Genomic DNA, 20,936 nt, shown 5'->3' with positions numbered 1-20,936 from the left:
TATGTGTACCTAATATCTTAAGAAACCACAACAAAACTGTACACTGAAATATATTCAAATACTAGATAAATCAAAGCAAAATTCTAAAAATCATTCAAGAAACACACTGGAAGTTAGAGAAAAAAATAAAAAAAATAGATACACAGAAAACAAAAAAATAAACAGGTATTTGAGCACTAATATCAATAACTACAATTAAATGTAAATGATTTAAATATAAAATTAAGAGACTGATGGGGGGCCTGTCTGGCTCAGTTGCAAGAGCATGGGATTCTTGATCTCGGGGTTGTGAGGTAGAGCCCCAAATTGGGTGTAGAGATTACTTGAAGGTAAAATCTTAAAAAAAAAAGAGATTGACAAAGTGGATTTAAAAATGACTATACTATTTAGTGTCTATAAGAAACTTACTACAAATATTCAATATATGCCAGTTAAATGTATAAAAATGAAAAAATGACATGTCATTAAACATCAATTGAAAAATACCAGAAGTGTTTATATTAATATTAGATAAAGTAGACTTCGGAGCAACAAAAATTATCATAGAGAAGAACATTATATAATGATAAAAAGGCCAATCCACCAAGAAGACAGCAGTCCTAACTGTGTATGTACTAAACAACAAAGATATAAAATACATGAAGCAAAACAGAAAGAACTGGAAGGAGAAATGAACAAATTCACAATTAAAGTTGGAAATATTAACACCATTATTGAGTACCTACTATGTATAAGGCATTCTGCTAGGTATTAGAATGCAGTGGTAAGAAAGAAAGATAGCTCTCATCCTCAGTCTATTGGGGATGATAAATGTTAATCAATTAGAAAACTATATGACTTGCCAGCATGATAAATGCTTCAAAGGAAATCTCAAAAACACAAAAAGTTTAACCTCTCATTCAAAATTCCATATTTCAATATAAATAATAGGTAAACAAATTCATAATTCCCAAGCTACAGAATTTAATAGGATCTGTGGCTCTACTTTTGCATTTCCCAGAGATAATAAAGAGATTGATGTTAACACAGGGTTAGCTGCAAACATTCCCCACAGCTGGCACACAACTGATAGCCAGGAAATTGGAATTCTTTAGGAGCCTCTAATGTATTGTTAGTCCTGATAACGCAGTTCACACTCATTCAGTTCCTGCCTTTTCTCTTATACTCCAGTTTCACCTGGGAGATTGATAGGACCTCAAAGAGTATAATATAAACACATTATAAAGAGGTTCAGGAGATGGGATGGAAAAAAGACTTACTCCAATGTTTTAGAAACCAACATGCTGAGAAAGATGTTAACTTACCACAGTGTAGATCTGATGCTTTCGTCTCTTAGCCAGGTCAATTATGTTTACTCCATTGTAGTAAAGGTTTTCAATACATCCATGAAAGTTTTTCTTTAAAAAGGTCCCAGGTTTGCCTGGTACTGGAATTCCTCCAAAACTAAGCTTTATGAAGAGAAAAAAAAAAAAAATCAACTCTTAGTTATAAGCCCTGAAGCAGTAGGAAAGGAAAGTGAGTGAATTTTAGTAGTTCCAATTGTATGTGCGAGCCAAGTGGCTCAAATAATTATAGATGCCACTTGATTGCACATTTAAAAGGATACTGATTAGCCCACATAAAAATAACTATAATTGCTCGCTTTTTAAGGGCTTATTTTACAAAACTATTTCACTTCCTTTCTGAACCTTTTTAATACTAAATAAAACAATAATTTATAGAAGGAGGGAAAAATAAAAGAAAATCAACAACTTTATATTTATCTCTTGTTTAAACATCTGAGAGAGTATGGCCAAATGAAAACCAAGGGACAAACAAAATAGACCTCTGTTCACCTACAGGAAAACCTAGTTTAAAGGTCTGCATTGGGGATCCCTGGGTGGCTCAGCGATTTGGCGCCTGCCTTCGGCCCAGGGCGTGATCCTGGATTCCCAGGATCGAGTCCCATGTCGGGCTCCCTGCATGGAACCTGCTTCTCCTTCTGCCTGTCTCTCTCTCTCTCTCTCTCTCGCTCTCTCTCTGTCTCTCATGAATAAATAAAATCTTAAAAAAATAAAAAATAAATAAAAATAAAGGTCTGCATTGTGCTGAAAAAGCCTATGTACATGATTATTTCCAAATTATTTTCTATAAAGGTGAAAGATAGTAAATAATCCAAATATCCCATCAATTTCTTAAAAGTAAATAATCAATAGTTAATGTGATGGAAACTTACTTAGTTGTCAATAATGGTGTTTATTAAATGTGATAAAATGGCAAATAAGCATAATGTTGATTGAAAAATCAAGTTATAATTGGATATGATGTTGACAACAAGAATTTATTTATACAGTATAGACTTGGAGGAAATACACTGAACTGTTCATCATGGTTGTCTTTGGGAAGAACATGAGATACTCATTTTTGTATTTTTTTTTTACTACTGTTCTTTTACTGTAGTAAAATATTACAAATTACTTTTTTAATGTTAATACTATTTAAAGAACAAACTTGATTGGTTGTGAATATTCTTCCCATTATACAAGAGAGACGATAGTAAAAAAATAAAATAAAATAAACAAAATTCAGAAAAAAGCGGGGGGATCTCTGGATGGCTCAGCGGTTTAGCGCCTGCCTTCAGCCCAGGGCGTGATCCTGGAGTCTTGGGATGGAGTCCCGCATCAGGCTTCCTGCGTGGAGTCTGCTTCTCTCTCTGCCTGTGTCTCTGCCTCTCTCTCTGTGTCTCTCTCATGAATAAATGAATAAAGTCTTTTAAAAAAAAAGAGAGAAACGATAGTTTTTATAAACACGTTTATCACATGATTCAATGTGTAAGCCAGGTTTCTTCACTGCTTTGAAATATTACCTCCAGAAACAAGTTAAGCCGTATTGATGCTAGGTGTTTCAGGAAGATGTGTTCTCCCAACCAGAATGCCTTTGTTCTATATGAATAGCTTCTCATATACCCAGTGCTACTTCTAGATGTTTATTTTTTTCTTCAAAAGTCCCATATTATCTTAGAAAAATTGTAATATGTGATTAGGATTATTAATCCTGCTGTCTAATTTTTACTTATCATTGCTTTATTCTATTAGAATCATTTTATATTTTTGCCTATTTTATCTTAAAGTTAAATTTCACAATTGTTTTACTTCAAATAGCCTGTTGGAGTTTTGATTGAGAATTTGTCATTTCCCTAAACACATTTACTTGAAGAAGAATGAATATTTTTGAAGTATTTCATCTTTCTATATAATAACATAGTGTCTTTATCATTTTCAAATGTTTTTGGTAAGGCACATCACTTAAGGTTATCATTTTTTTTTACTCTAGTTTACATACTCATCATTAAATTAAGTCCTGTGAATTCCATGCTTTCAAAGTTTGCCACCGTATGGAATGTTAAAAAAAAAAAAAAGAAAAGAAAAGAAAAGAAAAAAATGAACTCATAAATATAGGCAACAGATTGGTGGCTCCCAGAGGCAGGGGTGGGGGTGGAAGAACTCAAAAGGTACAAACTTCCAGTCATGAAATAAATAAATTGTACAATGTAAGGTAGCATGGTGACAAGAGTTAATAATACTGTATTATATGTTTCAAAGTTGCTAAGAGAGTAGCTCTTAAAAGTTCTCATCATAAAAAAATAAATTTGTAACGACGTGTGGTGATGGATGTTAACAAGACTTATTGTGGTGATCATGTCACAATATATACACATATTGAATCAGCATGTTGTACACCTGATAGTAGTATATGTCAAATACAGTTCAAAAACTTCCATTGTAAATGAATTGTTTTTATTAACTAAGCATTGTCATATAAATTACATGACTATATAACTATTTTCTCTAGATAGATAGAACAATATTTATTTATATTAAATAATATATATTTACATTAAATTTTATATTGAATAATATGTGTTTTAGCTGATTTTATTTAAAGGAAATAATCATAAAACATAATTAAAACACTTTACCCTCTTCCAAGCCAATGTTTATATATTTTTTTCTTATTCCATTGTCTTTGTAAAAACTTTCTAAAATCTGTCCAAAATTCTTTAAAGATTTATTTATTTATTTGAGAGAGAGCAAGAGTAAAAGAGAGAGTGTGTATGCACAAAGGCACAGAAGGGCAGAGGGAGAGGGGAGAGAAACTTAAGCCAACTTCTCACGCAGCACCAAACTCAAGTCAGGACTCAATCTTATGACCCTGAAATCAGGGTACTGAGATCACAATCTGAGCTGAAACCAAGAGTCAGACACTCAATAGACTGTGCCACCCAGGTGCGCCTGTCCAAAACATTTTAAACAAAATAAAATTTTGCAAAAAAATTGTGTTTTTATATATTTCCTGAGTACCTATAATACTGATTCTGACTCCATATCACATTAAAGAGATATCCTTCTACTGTTTAACACATAAATTATTTATTTGCTTGTTTATTTATTTAAACTGAGAAATGAATGCTGTTTTATTATACACTGGTTTTTCAGAAATCCTTATGAAATAAGAATACAGGGTATTTTGTTTAAACTCCTAATGAGTGGGAGGCTTGGATGGCTCAGTGGTTGAGCATCTGCCTTTGGCTCAGGGCGTGATCCTGGAGTCCCGGAATCGAGTCCCACATGGGGCTCTCTGCATGGAGCCTGCTTCTTCTCCCTCTTCCTGTGTCTCTGTGTCTCTCATGAATAAGTAAATAAAATCTAAAAAAAAAAAAAAAAAAAACTCCTGATAGGTTTAGTTATATTAATGGGTCATAAATTAATAGATTCTCTTTGATTAAACCATACATGTGCTCCTTTTGTCCTAAAATACATGTGCTCATATTTTAAATAGTAAATGAATTTGAGCTCTTATTTTCTTCTTTTGTCAAGTATTTAGATCAAGTCTAGATTTATCTCTGAGAAAAACTATGGGAGTTTTATCTTTGATTTTTTTTAAGATTTTATTTATTTACTTGATACGGAGGAAGAGGGAGAAGCAGACTCCCCACTGAGCATTGAGTCCAAAGTGGGGCTTGATCCCAGGACTCCAAGATCATGACCTGAGTTGAAAGCAGATGCTTAACCAACTGAGCCAACTAGGTGCCCCTTATCTTTGATTCTATCTAAGGATGACTCAAAAATCTTGGGAAATACTCAAGAAAATTTTAAAAACACCAACAAATTTATTTAGCTGAGAAATATTTTGTAAAATTTTTCTTTGATAACTTGTATAAAATTTTCCTTGTTGATCAGTTGCAAGATTCAAATATTTTCAATTTGATTCAGCTATATTGAAAAAAAAGAGATCCATTTCTGTTTTCTAAATTGTTTCCATAAATCAAATTTATAATGTAAGACTAAATATAATATTTGTTATTTTTACTAATTCTTTTTGTAAATACATTTTTTGGAGACTTTTGTGTTCACAGCAAAATTGAGGGGAAGGTACAGAGATTTCCCATACACCCTCTGTCCTCACACATGCATTATCAACATCCTTCACCAGAATAGTACATTTGTTTCAATTGGTGAACCTACACAGACACATTATAATCACCCAAAACCCATAGTTTACATTACAGTTCACCTTGGTGTTATGCATTTTTGGGGTTTGGACAAATGTATAATGCCATGTATCTATAATTATGGTATCGTATAGAATGGTTTCACTGCACAAAAAATCTCTGAGCTCTGTCAATTCATCCTCCTGCCCCATGCTCCCCAGTTGTAAGCCCTGGCAACCATTAATCTTTTTCCTCTCTGGGTAGATTTTCCGTTTCCAGAATGTCATACTGTTGGAATCATATAGTATGTAGCCTTTCCAGATTGGCTTCTTCCACTTAGTAATATGATTTTAAAGTTTTCCCATGCCTTTTCATGGCTTGATGGCTCATTTCTCTTTAGTGTTGAATATATTCCATCTGGATATACCATAGCTTATTTGTTCATTCATTTACTAAAGGACATCATGGTTACCTCCAAGTTTTGGCAACTAGGAATAAAGTTACTGTAAATATCCATGTGCAGGTTTTTGTGTGGACATAAGTTCTTAATAATTTTTGTAATTTTAAATATATAATGATACATTCCTCAATTTGTAAAAATGTTTTTAATGCTCTACTTCACTCACTTGTGATTTAGGAAAATAGAAGTCACAGATAAATACATGAAAAAGAGAGAAAGAACAAAGAACACTGTCTTTTATATGGCAAAAATTAGTGTTTGAGAGATTTGGGGTAGGTTGTTTGTTTGTTTGTCTTAGAAGCCAAGTAGTATAGAGAATACTAGGTACTGCAAAATTGTAATTTTCTGTCACATTAAGGACAGCAAAAGCTATTTCTAGTCCGAGTGGTGGAAGTTTGGAGAAATTTGGAGACAAAAATATAGTTAGTAGTGTAGGCCCTGTTCTTTGATTTTTGGGAAAACTGAAACCTGCTGAGGTTTGGGGGGATGTTCATATCGATTACAAGACAGATTTTGGAAAGCATAATTATTCTTCCCCTCATTCCCCAAATAGTGATGGCTACAGTTTACTAGAGATGTCACAAGTTCAGCAGGATCCCAGAACAAAACTTGGCCAGAAGGGAGACAGAGTATCAATAGCTGAGGGAAATGACAATGCAGAAAGGCCTGAGTGCTCTTCACAATAACGTGGTCACTCTAGTATAGTGGAAGGTAGACTGCTGAGGGTCTTCTAGCCTGTGACAGCAGGCACATGGAAGGACTGAGATGGTAGCTGGATCTGCAGGTCTGAGAGAGTCCAAGTGACCAGACCTCAAAGCATGAGCCCAAACAAGTACCATGGACAGCAGCCACCAAAGCTAACACTTTATCCCCAAGCCTCCTGTAATGCAGGATAATACACAAGCCCCCCAGCCAGTGATCTGTCCAGGGAAAAGGAAAGAAGGGGAAAGAAGAAACATCGGTACAATCCCAATATTTACACAGTGCACTAAGTTTTAAACAGGCATTAACTAGTTACCGTTCATTATCAAGGTTAGATTTTTCTGCCATCAGGGAAGTCAGATTCAGTTGGGAAGAAGGAACATAATTATTTCTCTGCACATTTGAGTGAAAGTGTACATTTTTGACATAGTTTATATTTTCAAAATTTTTAAGAAGCCAAGGATTTGAAGTTATAATTATATTCTTGAATTATAGATAGTTTATCAGATACATTAGAATGGAAAGATTTGCCTCATATATTGATTTCTTTCCTACACATGTAGTACTGACTTTTTCTCAATACTTCATAAACACTTGTAGGTTGTACTTGGTATATATTTATTAATTTTACATTAAAAATTATATTCCTCAGATCATTTGCATTCCATCAAAATTGTGAGAATAAAAATTAAAATATTATTCCAATCTATGTTTCTGTCCATCAAGCCATTCACACTAAATTCATTCTTCTGCATGACCTGGGATAGCCAACTTATTTTAGCTATTATTTGCAAAAATTGAATATTGATTATTCCCAAGCCATTCTGCTTAGTTCAGCTGGCATCTGACTGACTGTCTCCCAGGTTTGCAACAGTAGCTTTTCTCCTTTAATTCTGACTATTAGCTCATTCTTTGGCAGCCTAACTGGAAACCAGTGACCAATTCCTTGAGCTTGGCTCCTGGGTCTCCACATCCTGAAATGTCACACAGGCAACTCATGTATGGTAGTGTTAACCAATATCTAACTGGTAGGAATGGACAGTTTTATTTGTTATTTTTTTGTATTTGATTGATCTTTTACTTGATATATACTTCTGCCCAATATAGATGTTTTTAATTAGAGAGCACAATGATTATTATTTTATGATGGCCTTTATCTTCTGATCTTAATTTTTACTTTCAGTGATATTATTTTTTTCCAATTCTGTTTTATTCTATAAATTTAGTTGGTGTATCTTTGCCCTCAATCCAAATTTTTATTAAAAATTTAATTTTTTATTGTTTCTGCAAAAGTGTGTTTCTTGTAAATCACGCATGTGTCTGGTGTTCGTTTATTAAAGCAGTATGACACTACTTACCACCTGAGGAAATTTAGATAATTTTTAAGTTTATTGTGTAATGTTTACTGTTTTTGAAGCTCACCTGGAAGACAGTTGCTGTGATTCTCTAGCTTGTCAAACTATGGATTACTTTCTATGAAGCACAGATTGCTATATTTTTCCTTCAACCCCAATTTATTCTGAATTTTGTTTACTTAAGCTATTATTGTTATTATTAATCAGCCCCCCACATTTTTTCCACTTTGTAATTCCCTTTTAAGATATTGTATTATGTAGCAATTTGTTACAAAATTGCATAAATTTATAAATTATATTAGCATTCACCTTCTCCCTTTCCACAGCTATGTGTTTAAAAGCAATGTTTCTGGAACTTCCCTGACTGGATTCAAATCCAGATCTGCTTTGCACTTTCTGTGGGACCTTGGGAAAAATACCTAACTTCGATGGGATTCATGTTCCTCATATACAAGATGAGGATAATGACAATACTTATGTCAGTTTATATGACAGTTGTTTATAAATTGAGCTTGACTGGGTAATGTGAGAACAAAATACTTTCCTACACCCAAAGAATTGAGAATGGACCATGGCACACAGTACTTGCTGTTAGTAAGGTTGTCCACACTGTAGCAACTTCTCAGTTAAGAAGTTCTTTCAAAATCTTATTTTGCGGCATTAAATCCAACAATTTCTGAATAAAAGCTATATGGATAATAATTCTTCTAATATTTTCCAACTGAAGGTTGTGATATTACATATTGATATTTTATTCAATAGCCATTCTATTGAGTGCCTTTTCTTTGTTTTGAATTAATAAGCAGACAGACTTTCTCCCAAGGTCCTGTAGAAGACTTCTTCTGGTTTTCAGATTGTCAGAACATGTAGTTATACAGCTGTGTGTGAAATTCTGTATCACTTGTTCCACACGTAGGGGAATAGCTTCTCAGGTTCACGTTCTGCGTTTGTCATCATTGCATTGCATTGTCATCATTCTAAAAAATATTGTTTTTGATTTGTTTGCTTTGTTTGTTTGATTTCCTGAATTTCTATCCTATTTTTTTCAGTAACTTCAATTGTCTGTGTTGCATAAACTATTATTTTTATTGCCTGCCATATCATTTTTTTTGTTGACAATCACCCATGTATTTCCTTCAAACTTTAATGAGTCTTGTTGAATTAATCTTTGCTTTCAAGACAAACATGGCTGCAATCCTTGAACCTCTTCATTCATTAATTTCATTGTCTAGGATTCTAATTATATAACACTGCCCATCCATTCAGACTCCAGCATATTTCACCATGGGGCAAATATTGATGATATTGAATAGAGATTATATTTCAGAGTACATCATCTGTATGATGTTGCTCAAGGGCCTTCAGGATGTGTCACAGAGCTGGAAACCCAGCTTCTATTAGCTCATGGGCTCATATAACATTGCATAGTTATTGCAGTATAAGGGAGCCAGATGCTCTGAACCAGTTGTTTCCAAATAGTCTTTAATAAACTCACTTTTTTTCTTAAGTCTTTGTTCAGTTGACACTATCTCAATTATGTCTACCCTGATCAGCACATCCAATATTGCAACCTGTTTCCCTTCATCTTTTTCAACATTATATTTTTATTTTTATTTTTATTTTTAATAGAAAGAGAGAGAGCATGTGTGTAGGCCACAGTGGGGGACAGAGAGGGAGGGAGAGACAGTGTCTCAAGCAGGCTCCCCTCTCAGCATAGAGCCCAACTTGGGGTTCAGTCTCACAACCACAAGATCATGACCTGAGCCTAAATCAAGAGTCAGATGCCTAACTGACTGAACCACACACGTCCCTCTTCCTTCATCTTTGAACATCCAATCCATTACCTATATATGTATTTGTTTTCTTCTTTCCATTACATGTGTAATTTACTTGTTATATTTACTGCTTATGGTTTGTCTCTCCTATTAAAATGCAAGCGCTATGAGGGTAGGCATCTTTGTTCTTTTCCCTGACACATTCCAATTATTCAAGAACTTAAAACAATGCCTGATATATAATAGATGCAGAATAAATATTTGTTAAATGTTTTGAAATATCTCTCTAAAAATGTTTCTCAAGGACAAAGGCAATATCTTATTCACTTTTTAATATTTAATGCAAGAGGTATGATTCAAACATAATAAATCCAACAAATATTTGTTGAATTGCTTAAAAAAAGAACACTAGCAATTTACTTCTAAAGTTGCTTTTGCCTTATTGTCCTTTTGTTTTGGTCAATTCAGCTGCTTTCTTTGCTTACTTTTCTTGTTTGTTTTTGGCAAATCGCATAGTGTGCCTTTCACTGATCTTAGTAGTCAACAAAACCAGGTGTTACATTGTAAAGTTTCACTCACAGTCTCAGTGTCTTAGGTACATAGTCCATCTGGTAACCTGATGGACTTGCTGGTGTCACAGGTGGGCTCCAACTAGATGACTCCCAGAAGAAAGTCTGCTTTGATGTTAAATGTATGAGGTCCCAGAATCTGCTACTCTCTCTTCCTTTGATCTCATTCGCTTCTTTGTCTGCCATTTTCTTCTATCTTTTTCAATCTTTGATGTTACTTCCATGGCAATGAGTTCACTCCTCATTGGCTTTTTCTCTGGTCTTGTTTAAATTTGGGAGTCTTCCTGTTTAGAAGATTCCATTTTCTGTCAGATTTGGATTTCAGATACTTTTGAAGTTTCTCATTTGTAAATATTTATCTCACTTTTGCTCTGATAATCCACTTTATAATAGAGGGTGTATGAAAATAGATTCAAACAGATGTCTTCTTTTTCAGTCTTTAAAACTTGCTCTGGCTTTGTGTTTGTTGAGCCATGTGTAGAGTTCATGTTCTTTATGGAAGAGAAGCACATCACTGACCTTTGGAATATTCTCAAAGGTTGATGAGTTTCTCCCATTTCAAATGACACCATAAATCCCAATTTTCCCATAAAATCTCTTGATTTTTAAATATTAGCTCAAATGCAAATAGTTAAAACTGAAAAATACCAGATAGGCCATGTGGGATAACAGCAGTCCAAATCTTTCCTAGGGCCACCATTTATGGCTTCTGCTCTACTATTTGACTTGATCAATGACTCAGTTTTTAAATTCATTGGAATGTCTGATCTCTTTTTAACTTTAAAAGGCATATGGTACATATAATGTCTTATTTTTGTTCCTACTTTAGGGTCACATCTCAGGGTCATGAGATCAAGCCCCATGTTGGGCTCCACACTCAGTGTGGAGCCTGCTTGAGATTCTCTCTGTTCTTCTCCCTCTGCCCCTTCCCCACTGCTCTCTTTATCTCTTTCTCTCTAAAACAATAAATATAAAAATATTTTAAGAGAAGAAAAGAAAATGATGGCACACAGAAATTTAGCAGCTTGACTAAGGCCTCAGTCAAGAGGTGGAGCTGTTGAAATTTCAAGTCCTTCAATCGAGAACTCCCTCTTTTATCCACTACATACACTGCTCCCACTCTTGCTTTTTCTATTACTGGTTCCATGGAGTTGGTCTCTCAGTGAATCAGGTTTTAGGCTAGGATCAACAGCTTGTCCTGATTTGCCTGAAACTTTCCCATTTTTAAAACTGAAAGTCTCATATATCCAGAACCCCCTTAATTTTGGGCAAACCGTGTTATACACTATTTGGTGGGATTTCTGTAGTCTCTTTGATGGGAAGAAAAGAAGAGGTGATGTACTATTACTTAGCAGCAGAAACAACCAATGTTTTCTCAAAAATATAAATCAGTTCCTCATATTTTCTCTGCTGAGCAACACTAATGCTCTCAATCTACAAGTAGGTTTTGCACCAGGGGCTGGATTCTACCACTTTTTGTTGTTGTGGTGGTATTGTTAGCATTCTCATGGCCCAAATCTTGTCAAATGCTAGCCTATAGTTCCTGTCTCTAAATAGGTGTCTTTAAAAAAAAAAAAAAAGATTTTATTTATTTATTTTTAGAGAGAAAGCAGGTGGAGGGGCAGAGGGAGATGAAGAGAGAGAATCTCAAGCAGATTCCACGCTGAGTGTGGAGCCCAACATGGGGCTTGATCTCATGACCCTGAGATCATGACATAAGTGGAAACCAAGAGTCAGATGCTCAGCTGACTGGAACACTCAGGTACCCCTAAATGGGTATCTTTTTACAGACTCATGGACATCAGCAGCTGACACAGTCCAGTTGGTTCAACTCATTCTTCTAACTTGTTTTGACCTGATTGCTTTGCATCTACTCACTTTCCTTTTCTTTTTTATTTTCTTTCATTTATTTTTCTCCATGTAGGCCTTCTACTTTATCCTTGCAGCTGAGTTTCCAAAGAAAAAAGGATCAATAACAATTATACTGCCACATGATCTGGAAAACGGTTTCCTTAGTGATTTGTGGTTATTTTGATCACTAAATAAGTAGTTATATTGTCTGGCCAGTCCTTTAATCATGTCTGAATTCTAAGAGAAGCATCCTTTAGGCAACGTCAAGTAAGGGTGATGGCAAGAGGTGGCCTTCAAGCATGATGGACCTATAAGGAACTTCTTATGGGAACCAAAGTTGGCCAATTGTTACCTTTCATAATTACAGAAAGAAACTTCCTTCATTTACTTAACATATATTTATGGACTGTGCATTATGTACCAGACAGATTTATTTTTTTATATATGTAGCAACAGATTTCTATAAAAATAAATAAAAGTAAAAAAGAAAATGTCAATCCTTATGATGAGCTTGAATTCTATGTCTAGGGTGAAGATGAAGAGATAGACAATTAAAAATAAGTAAATTCAACAACATTCTAAAGTGGTGTTTTTGAAAAACACTATCAATAAACATAAATCAGATGTAATTTTAGCAGGCAATATATGAAATATCTTTTAAGTCATATATTCTATTGCCTCAGTTTCTCCTAAAATACTTCTATATGTGGTTCAAAATTCAAAGTTTTTTTAAAAGTGGTCAGTAAAAAGTAAGGATTCCTTCTTCATTGAATCCAGTATTTTATTATCTGCCTTCTCTGTCCCTTTAGTCACTTCCAGAGATTTCTATCTACATACTGTCTGCTATCAAGTCCATGTTTTCTTTCTAATCTTAAACACAGATACTCTTTATACTGCAGTGCACGTTGTTTTTCTTTCCTTTTAAAAATTTACACATAAATTTTTAATAAATATCAGAATATATAGGGCTGCCTCCTTCTTTCTAATAGCTGCATAATACTTCTGTGTGGTTTTGTCAAGCACACACAACAAACAAGGTGAGCCCAAGGCCAAGATCTGACTGAACCACTTATAAGGATAAAGGAGTCACTTACAGATTGATTGTTCATGACTTACAGAGTCAAAAAGGGCAAGAGTAGCCAAACATTGCTGCCCACCATTGTCCCTGTCCCATGCACCAAAAAAATGATCCAAATAAAAAGGGGTCAGATGACCACAATATAGTGAGTTCCCTGTTGCTATAGGCCTTATCTAGTTATTTCAACCACTAAATAAGCACTTGTATAATGTCTGTCCAGTCCTTTAATCAAGTCAGAGTTCTAAGAGAAGCATCCTTTAGCTAAGCAATTCTTGATGACACAACTCTATTCGGAGAGTGCAGGGCAGAATGTCTCATGCCTTATCAGAACCTAGGAAGCAACAAGAAACTGTGTCATGACCACTTCCCCCGGGGAGGTGAAGTGAGGGGGAAACAGCTTTGAAGTGGCTGATCACAGGCCTCCATCTTCTGGTGTTCCAGGAAGATCATAAGGCATCCTGCCAAGACTCAGATAAGCTAGTGTGCAAAGCTCTGGTTGTGTGGACCAAGTAGATAGTGTGAGGTCCCTAGGACACCCTGGCAGAGCTGTTTCCCTATGGAGTTTAGCATAATTCTTAATTAATCCCCTTTTGAAAGACTTTTGGGGAATTCCCGATCTTTTATTATTCCTAAAATACACATATTTGCTTATAACTATAGGATAAACTGCTAGAAACAGATTGTGGGGTTGAAGACCATGTGCTTACAATTTTGACGACAGTGACCTTTCTTTGATATAATATTAATTACCATCCCACTAACAATAGATGAAATAGCTCCGGTTTCTCCATACCCATGTCAACATTATAATGTTTTTAGTCTTTGTAATCTAATTGAAAAATATCATTGTAGCATGAATTTGCATTCCTTTTCTTAATGAGTGCAGTTGAACATCTTTTCATATATTTGAGAGCAGTTTGTACTTTTTACATATTCATGTTCTTTAATTCTCCTTTAACTATTAAGAATTCTTTGTAGGAGTTTTTAAATATTAATTAAATTTTGAAGTACTTTTCTAAATTATTGGGGGAGTAATGTCATTATATACGTCTTTTTAGGAAAGTCACATAGAATTTTTAAAAAAATTTTATGTGAGGGGATCCCTGGGTGGCTCAGTGGTTTAGCACCTACCTTTGGCCCAGGGTGCGATCCTGGAGTCCCAGGATGAGTCCCACGTCAGGCTCCCTGCATGGAACCTGCTTCTCCCTCTGCCTGTGTCTCTGCCTCTCTCTCTCTCTCTCTAGGTCTATCATGAATAAATAATAAATAATAAATAAATAAAATCTTTAAAAAAATTATGTGGAAAAAATTTTATGTGGATATTTGTCATACATATTATTTCCAGGTTTCTGAAATTTATGTCAGACGTAGAAGAACCATCCACAATCCTTGGTTAAAAAAATACTATCTCATATTTTCTTTAAAATTCTGATAAAATTTTCATTTGAAGATATATGTATACATATATGTTTTTAAGTGCTTACAAGGATAAATCTAATATAGTTTTATTTAACTAAGTATTCTTATTAAAATATTTTTTATTTTGTAAAATGCTTTTTCAGTATTTATGACATGGTATTATGCAAATCAATATTTTTAGAAATGTTTTAATAGTTTTGGTGCTTATAAAATGGCTATGTGAACAGGATCATGGAGCACTTTTGATAGGGAAATAATTATTGGATTATAAGAATCTCAGAGAAATAGGCCCTTTATAAGAACCTAAAAATATCTCTTTTCTAAATCCTTCTGCTCAAGACTGGAAGTGAAGTGGATTGCTATAGTCACATACTTTTGGAGAAAATCATATTGGCTGAGTGATGTGAGCTAGGATTACATTCCAAAGAGAAGCAAAGGATCTACATTCTTTCTGTATTTTTTTTTTTTTTGACAGAAATTTCCTAGCCCTAGGTGGGAGGAGAAACAAACAACTTAATATATCTTACTGTGACAAAAGTCCTCAGGGGGCTCCATAGAAAAGCATGAGGTCATTGATGGATATCCTTAAGGTAGTCTAAGATGGGAGGATGAAGATTATCATATTTTCTTGCCAATTATTGGCTCCTAATGCTAAAATTTTAAGAGGGACATAGATTTTCATAATATAATTAACCTTGGTATTAAATTTGAAAGATCATAGCTTTGGAGCAGCAGGGTGTGCTCTGACAATGGGTCATAAGAACCCAAGAACCTGTTTTTGGTTATCCTGCTAGTTGATGGTATCTGGGGCTCATATGGGCACATATGGTCCCATGGCAGAAATCAAATCAAGAATTTAGATTCTCATTAACAGACAACATTGTTACAAAATAAACTTTAGAATTAGATATTTTATTTATCCTGCCAATAAGGTGCTAATATTGCTTCTGAGTAACTGAAGTTAAGAGTTTTCATTTTCCAGGTTTATATAACTCGTTAGTAGTAAAGTGGCAGTTAGAACATAAGACTCCTATTCTACTGCTCTTTCTTTTCCACATAGTCTTTAAGATGAATCTGCAAAGATTGGAGAGCTCCAGTTGTTCCAGAGACTTCTCCCAACACACAACCCTCATATTCTAGTACAGTCGACATCTAATGTCACCATTAGAGTCAGTCTGTCTTCTTATATGGTCATTGGAGCAACATGACTAGGCAGTCTGGCAGGGGCTTGAATTCTCTGAAGCAGAGTTTACTTCAAAGGAATACTCTAAGATGTTTCTTTCCCAGGAGATACTTTTTATAAGACAACATGAAATTCAGGCATTTCCTGAAAAAAATCTTTCCAATTTCATAAATTGAGTGACATCACTGGATTTCATTTCCCTCAAATGCTGACATTCACTTTAATGCCACTCAGCTGTGATCTTATAAACATTCTCCACATAAAATAAATGTTAAATCAGGCAACTGGGAGAATTTTAGAACCATCTTTTAGGTGGGTAGAGTTAAAGTATTTGGGGAAATGGTAAGATGTACAGATGATTTTATGTTTTCTATTGTCCTCAAGTTCATAAAAGATATCTCTTTCAATATCTGTGTATTCCTTATTTTTTATTTTTTCAATCACTTAAAGTTGACGAAAGAAGATGATTGATATTTATAAATTTCCAGTTATCAGCAACTCAAAAAAAATCTACCCAATATCCTTCTGAGTCAGAGTAACAAATTCTTTTCTGAAGTTAATGAATGGTGTTTCTTATCAACAGTACACCAAGCTGAAGTTAGGATCAAAAGAGGAAATCTTTCTTATAGCTCATAATGGTGATTAAAAAAAGGTAAGTCAAACCCCAATTTTTCAATTTTTCATCTCCACCTCCTCTGTTCTATTATGCACTCCACTGGTGAATGAATTTGTTGCCTAACAGTTTCCCATTATCTGTCCAGCAATCCCCTGCCTCTACCTCCCCACAGGTCTCAACCACATCATAGTAACTGCTCTAAAATAGTTCTCTTCAAAAGTAGGGTGTCACCCGGAGAATTTCTAAAACAAATTTTTGAGAGTTCTGATTCAGTAGGTCTGGGTGGGACCTGAGCATTTTCATTTTTAACAAATCCACAAGGGATGCTAATTGGGCTGACTCCTGAAACAGACATTCAGAATTACTGGCCTAAAACATAAAACTGGCCTTACCACAATCCTGCAAAAAGTCCTGTAAGCTTCCCCAAATCATGGACCCTGGGTCTACCATCTCTGTATATCTATTGCCTAGAACAAAGTCTGATATGCAGCAGGGGCACACTTGTTGAACTGAACTACTAGCAAAGATGGATGACTTTTGGCTGCCAGTTTGCAGAACCTGTGCAATCTTCTTTGTGTTGCAGCCTCAGTGCATTTCACTGTGCTTCTTGTGCAAGAAAGCAAGAAAGAACTAACCATTCATATTGTCAAATTTTGCATAGGAATGAAGGTTAAACACAAGTGCCTATAGTATGGATTTTAGATTTCTTTGGATTTTATTTATCTCTCTTTTTATACTCAGAAATATTTGACATATAATATTAGTATAATTTCTGTATTTTCCAGCTAATTGAAATTTATTTTTGAAAAAGAACAACTAAAAAAAAAAAAAAAAAGAACCCCTGAGTGTCACTACTAGATTACACAGTGATACAGAAAGGCTATAAACAGAAAACATTTTTAAAAGTGAAAAAAGGAGATGTCCTGATTTTAAAATGCACACAATTTGCTTACATCCTATTATTGATAAGACATTTCCCCTCCACACACACTGCTCAGATGCCCTCCTTGGACTATTCCAGAAGTGTGCCTGGACTTAAACAGAGATGAACACAGGTTAAGACTTGTTGGGCTCACCCATCTTCTCTCAATAGCTCTTTTGTTTCCTGATATTTTTACTGACACTGAGCAAGGGGCCTGGGGACCCACAGGGAGAGTCAACTCACCTCATAGTCGATGTCTAAGGCATCTGCTTCACCCTTGGTGCGAAAGTGCTGTGTGTGCTTGTCCACAGAGAAGTTCACCTGCTTGCCAACCCGCTCGATTAGGACTGAGTGCCAGTGCTGGTCGTCCAAGAGACTGCCTAGGGTGACCGAGGGTGGGCTGCTGCTGAGGCGAGGTTTGCTGTCATCTGTGAAAGCAAAAGGAAGACAGGATGGCATCCGTGCCCAAGGACAGCCTTGAGAACTAGCACATTTTGCAAGCAAGGACAACTCTCTCTATACTAAAGGTAAATAATTCTCTCTCTCCAGGACCAGGGCTGTGTTGGGCTTGTAAAGCAATAACAAGCTTTGCCCACAGATTCCAGGACCAAATTCTAGATCGGATGATGTACACATCCCCTAATGGATGTGAAAGGGCATGTTTTCAGAATGTGAACAATTAAGTAATAAAATATACTATATCCTAATGGCCATCAATAATATTGAAAACAAGGAGTATCACATTTAGAAATAATACACAGTTTTGTGTTTGAATGGCTCTTGAATAGAGGAAACAAATCTTGAGTTATGCTTTGGAGGAAGAGTGAATTCTGGATAAGTAAAGGAAGACAGTGGGCATCAAGTTACATTGTTACCTGGCAAAGGCAAAGGTGAGGAAATAATCATTTTAGCCGTGATTTTCAAGTGCCTACCATATGAATAGCACTTAAGTAAGAAGTTTATACACTATATCTTTAATCCTCTAAGGGAAGATTATTATCTACATTTCATAAATAAGGAACCTGAGAACCAGTGAGAATCAGCACCTATGACCCAGAGGTGTAGCCGGCATTCAAACCCAGGTCCATTTAACTCTTTTTACTCTGTGTGGCATGGACCATATGCATTGATTCCATCTAAACTGAACTTGGGGGACACCTGGGTAGTTTAGCGGTTGAGTATCTGCCTTCGGCTCAGAGTGTGATGCTGGTCCGGGGATTGAGTCCTGCTTCGGGCTCCGTACTAGAAGCCTGCTTCTCCCTCTGTCTTTGTCTCTGCCTCTCTCTGTGTGTGTCTTTCATGAATAAATAAATAAACTGAGCTTGGGAGACACTCCTTAGGAGGCTGTGAGAGATTCAAATGTACCTTAGGACGTACATTTTTTTCTATCAAATTGAGCTGGTTCCCCCTCCCCTCTGTCCCTCCTCCAATATTATGGAAGTTCCTGCCAATACCCTTTTGTCGAAAAGATTACTGCATTGTTCCTACAGCAGAATAGCTCAGACTTAGCTAAATGAACAGTTAAATGCAATTAATTAAGACTTATGTATAAATTTACAGGTTTTTAAATGTTTTATTATTCAGTCCCCTTAGAAACTGAAAGCTAAATGTCTCCCTCCCGTCTCCTAAGACACATTTACCAGGACAGCTGCAACAGTCTGCTTGAACAGTGTGGCATTAAGGGGGCAGGAGCCACCATTTCCCCTGTAGGCTGTTCACTCCCACCTCCATTATGGCCCCATGGCACTGCTTCCTGTACTGAATAACACTTGGTTGTTTCAGATGGGGGGAGGTGAGCATCAAACTTATTGTAATTGAAAAATAATAGATGGTGCATTCATTGCTGACTTTATTTCATATTTTTTTCATTATTTCTTCCACAACTTTTACATTCTCTCAATTGGGCAAATTATGCCAATAATTAAAAGATACTTCTTTTTCTTTCTCCCTCCTCCCTTCCCTCTCTCCATCTCTTCTTTTATTCTCTTCCCTCTTCTTTCCTTCCTTCCTTCCTTCTTTCTCCCCTCCCTTCCTCCTTCTCTTTCTTCTTTATTTCCTTCCACAAAAAGGTACCGATACCTACCTGTGCTGGCCATAGTGGCAGGTGATGTATAAAGGAGATAAAGGAGATACAGAGTTAAAAGGCATACTCTCCTCTCTGAAAGTCATAATGTGGAGTCTCAATAAGTAAATTGATAAAAGGTATATTGGTGGCATACAATGTTTAGTACCAGGAGCTAAGCAAATGCAGGACAGGGAACTGTGAAGCTCCAATAGAGCAGTGACAGGTCTGAGACTTGGCTGGAAGATGGAGCACAATCACAAAGCCAGAAGAAGCATTGACAAGGCTTGGAGGTGCAGGGAAACATGGTAGGGGAGTCCATGCAGCAGTGCCATAATCATGCCAGTCTGGCTTATATCATCTAGGACTAGTATGCTAGTATGTGCAAGGTAACCGTGTATTATATTTACCTTTAAGGAATGGGCATTGGTGAATTAATAAATCAGAGATTACTAACTCAAATTAACATTTTAAAAAGTTTATTAAGAACTCCAATCACACTGAGGATAAGAGGACAGAGTCTTTAACATTTTTTTTATTGTGTGCTTACTCTTATATAAAAAAAGATGATTCTGTCAGCTGTATGAGAAGGCAAGGCTGGGGCACCTGGGTGGCTCAGTGGTTGAGCATCTCCCTTTGGTTCAAGGCGTGATCCCAGAGTCCCAGGATCAAGTCCCATATCTGGCTTCCTGCATGGAGTCTGCTTCTCCCTCTGCCTATGTCTCTTCTTCTCTCTCTATATCTCTCATGAATAAATAAATAAAATCTTAAAAAAAAAAAAAGGCGGCAAGGCTGACAGTAACACTGGCAGTAATCTAGATGAGGGACCCAGGACTTCAGTAAAGAAAGGGCAAGAGGGACGGATTTCCAAGTGATAATAAGGTGGTAGCCTTACTTGGATATTGTCACTTGGATATTGGAGGGAGAAGTGATAAAGGGAGACTCCCCTAAGGATGATCTCTAGGTTTTCTTTCATTGAGTAGGAGGGTGCAAATGGTACCAATCATGAGATACACACAACATAGAAACAAGAACACCTCTCCCTCTCTCTTTCACTCCACATCTCACACACACACACACACACACACACACACACACACACACACACCCTTAATCTATAAAATAAATTTGTCCAAGAGCTAATGAACTATTGAAAGAAACTTGGTTTGCCTTATGTCAGTTCTGGGTAATAAGGCAAGAGAAATTAATATTAGAGATTTCACTTTGGTATGTGCTTCAATTTTCTTCTTAAAAGTGAAAAAGACATTTAACAATTATTTATTTTTTCTTTTTTTTTAATATTTATTTATTTATTCATGAGAGACACAGACTGAGAGAGAGGCAGAGACATAGGCAGAGAGAGAAACAGACTCCTTGCTGGGAACCTAATGTGGGACTCCATATTGGATCCTGGGATTATGACCTGAGCCAAATGCAGGTGTCCCAACAATTATTTCTTAACAATAAGCCAAAA

At 35.7% G+C, this 20,936-nt stretch overlaps 1 protein-coding gene across 1 annotated transcript in view; it reads right to left on the bottom strand.

Annotated features, from left to right (window-relative positions):
* CNTNAP5 (contactin associated protein family member 5) overlaps positions 1-20,936 on the bottom strand; it is a 798,328-nt gene that overhangs the window by 401,819 nt on the left and 375,573 nt on the right. The window contains exons 6-7 of the mRNA XM_055316368.1: positions 17,644-17,828; positions 1,305-1,448 (exon numbers count right to left, since the gene is read on the bottom strand). Coding sequence (XP_055172343.1) covers positions 1,305-1,448; positions 17,644-17,828 — 329 coding nt within the window. The remainder of the gene's footprint in view (positions 1-1,304; positions 1,449-17,643; positions 17,829-20,936) is intronic.

The sequence above is a fragment of the Nyctereutes procyonoides genome, unplaced genomic scaffold (assembly GCF_905146905.1).
Source record: "Nyctereutes procyonoides isolate TBG_1078 unplaced genomic scaffold, NYPRO_anot_genome, whole genome shotgun sequence".
Classification (NCBI taxonomy): Eukaryota; Metazoa; Chordata; class Mammalia; order Carnivora; family Canidae; genus Nyctereutes; species Nyctereutes procyonoides.
The sequence above is the reverse complement of the archived record's forward strand: the minus strand, read 5'-3'. Positions and strand labels throughout refer to the sequence as shown.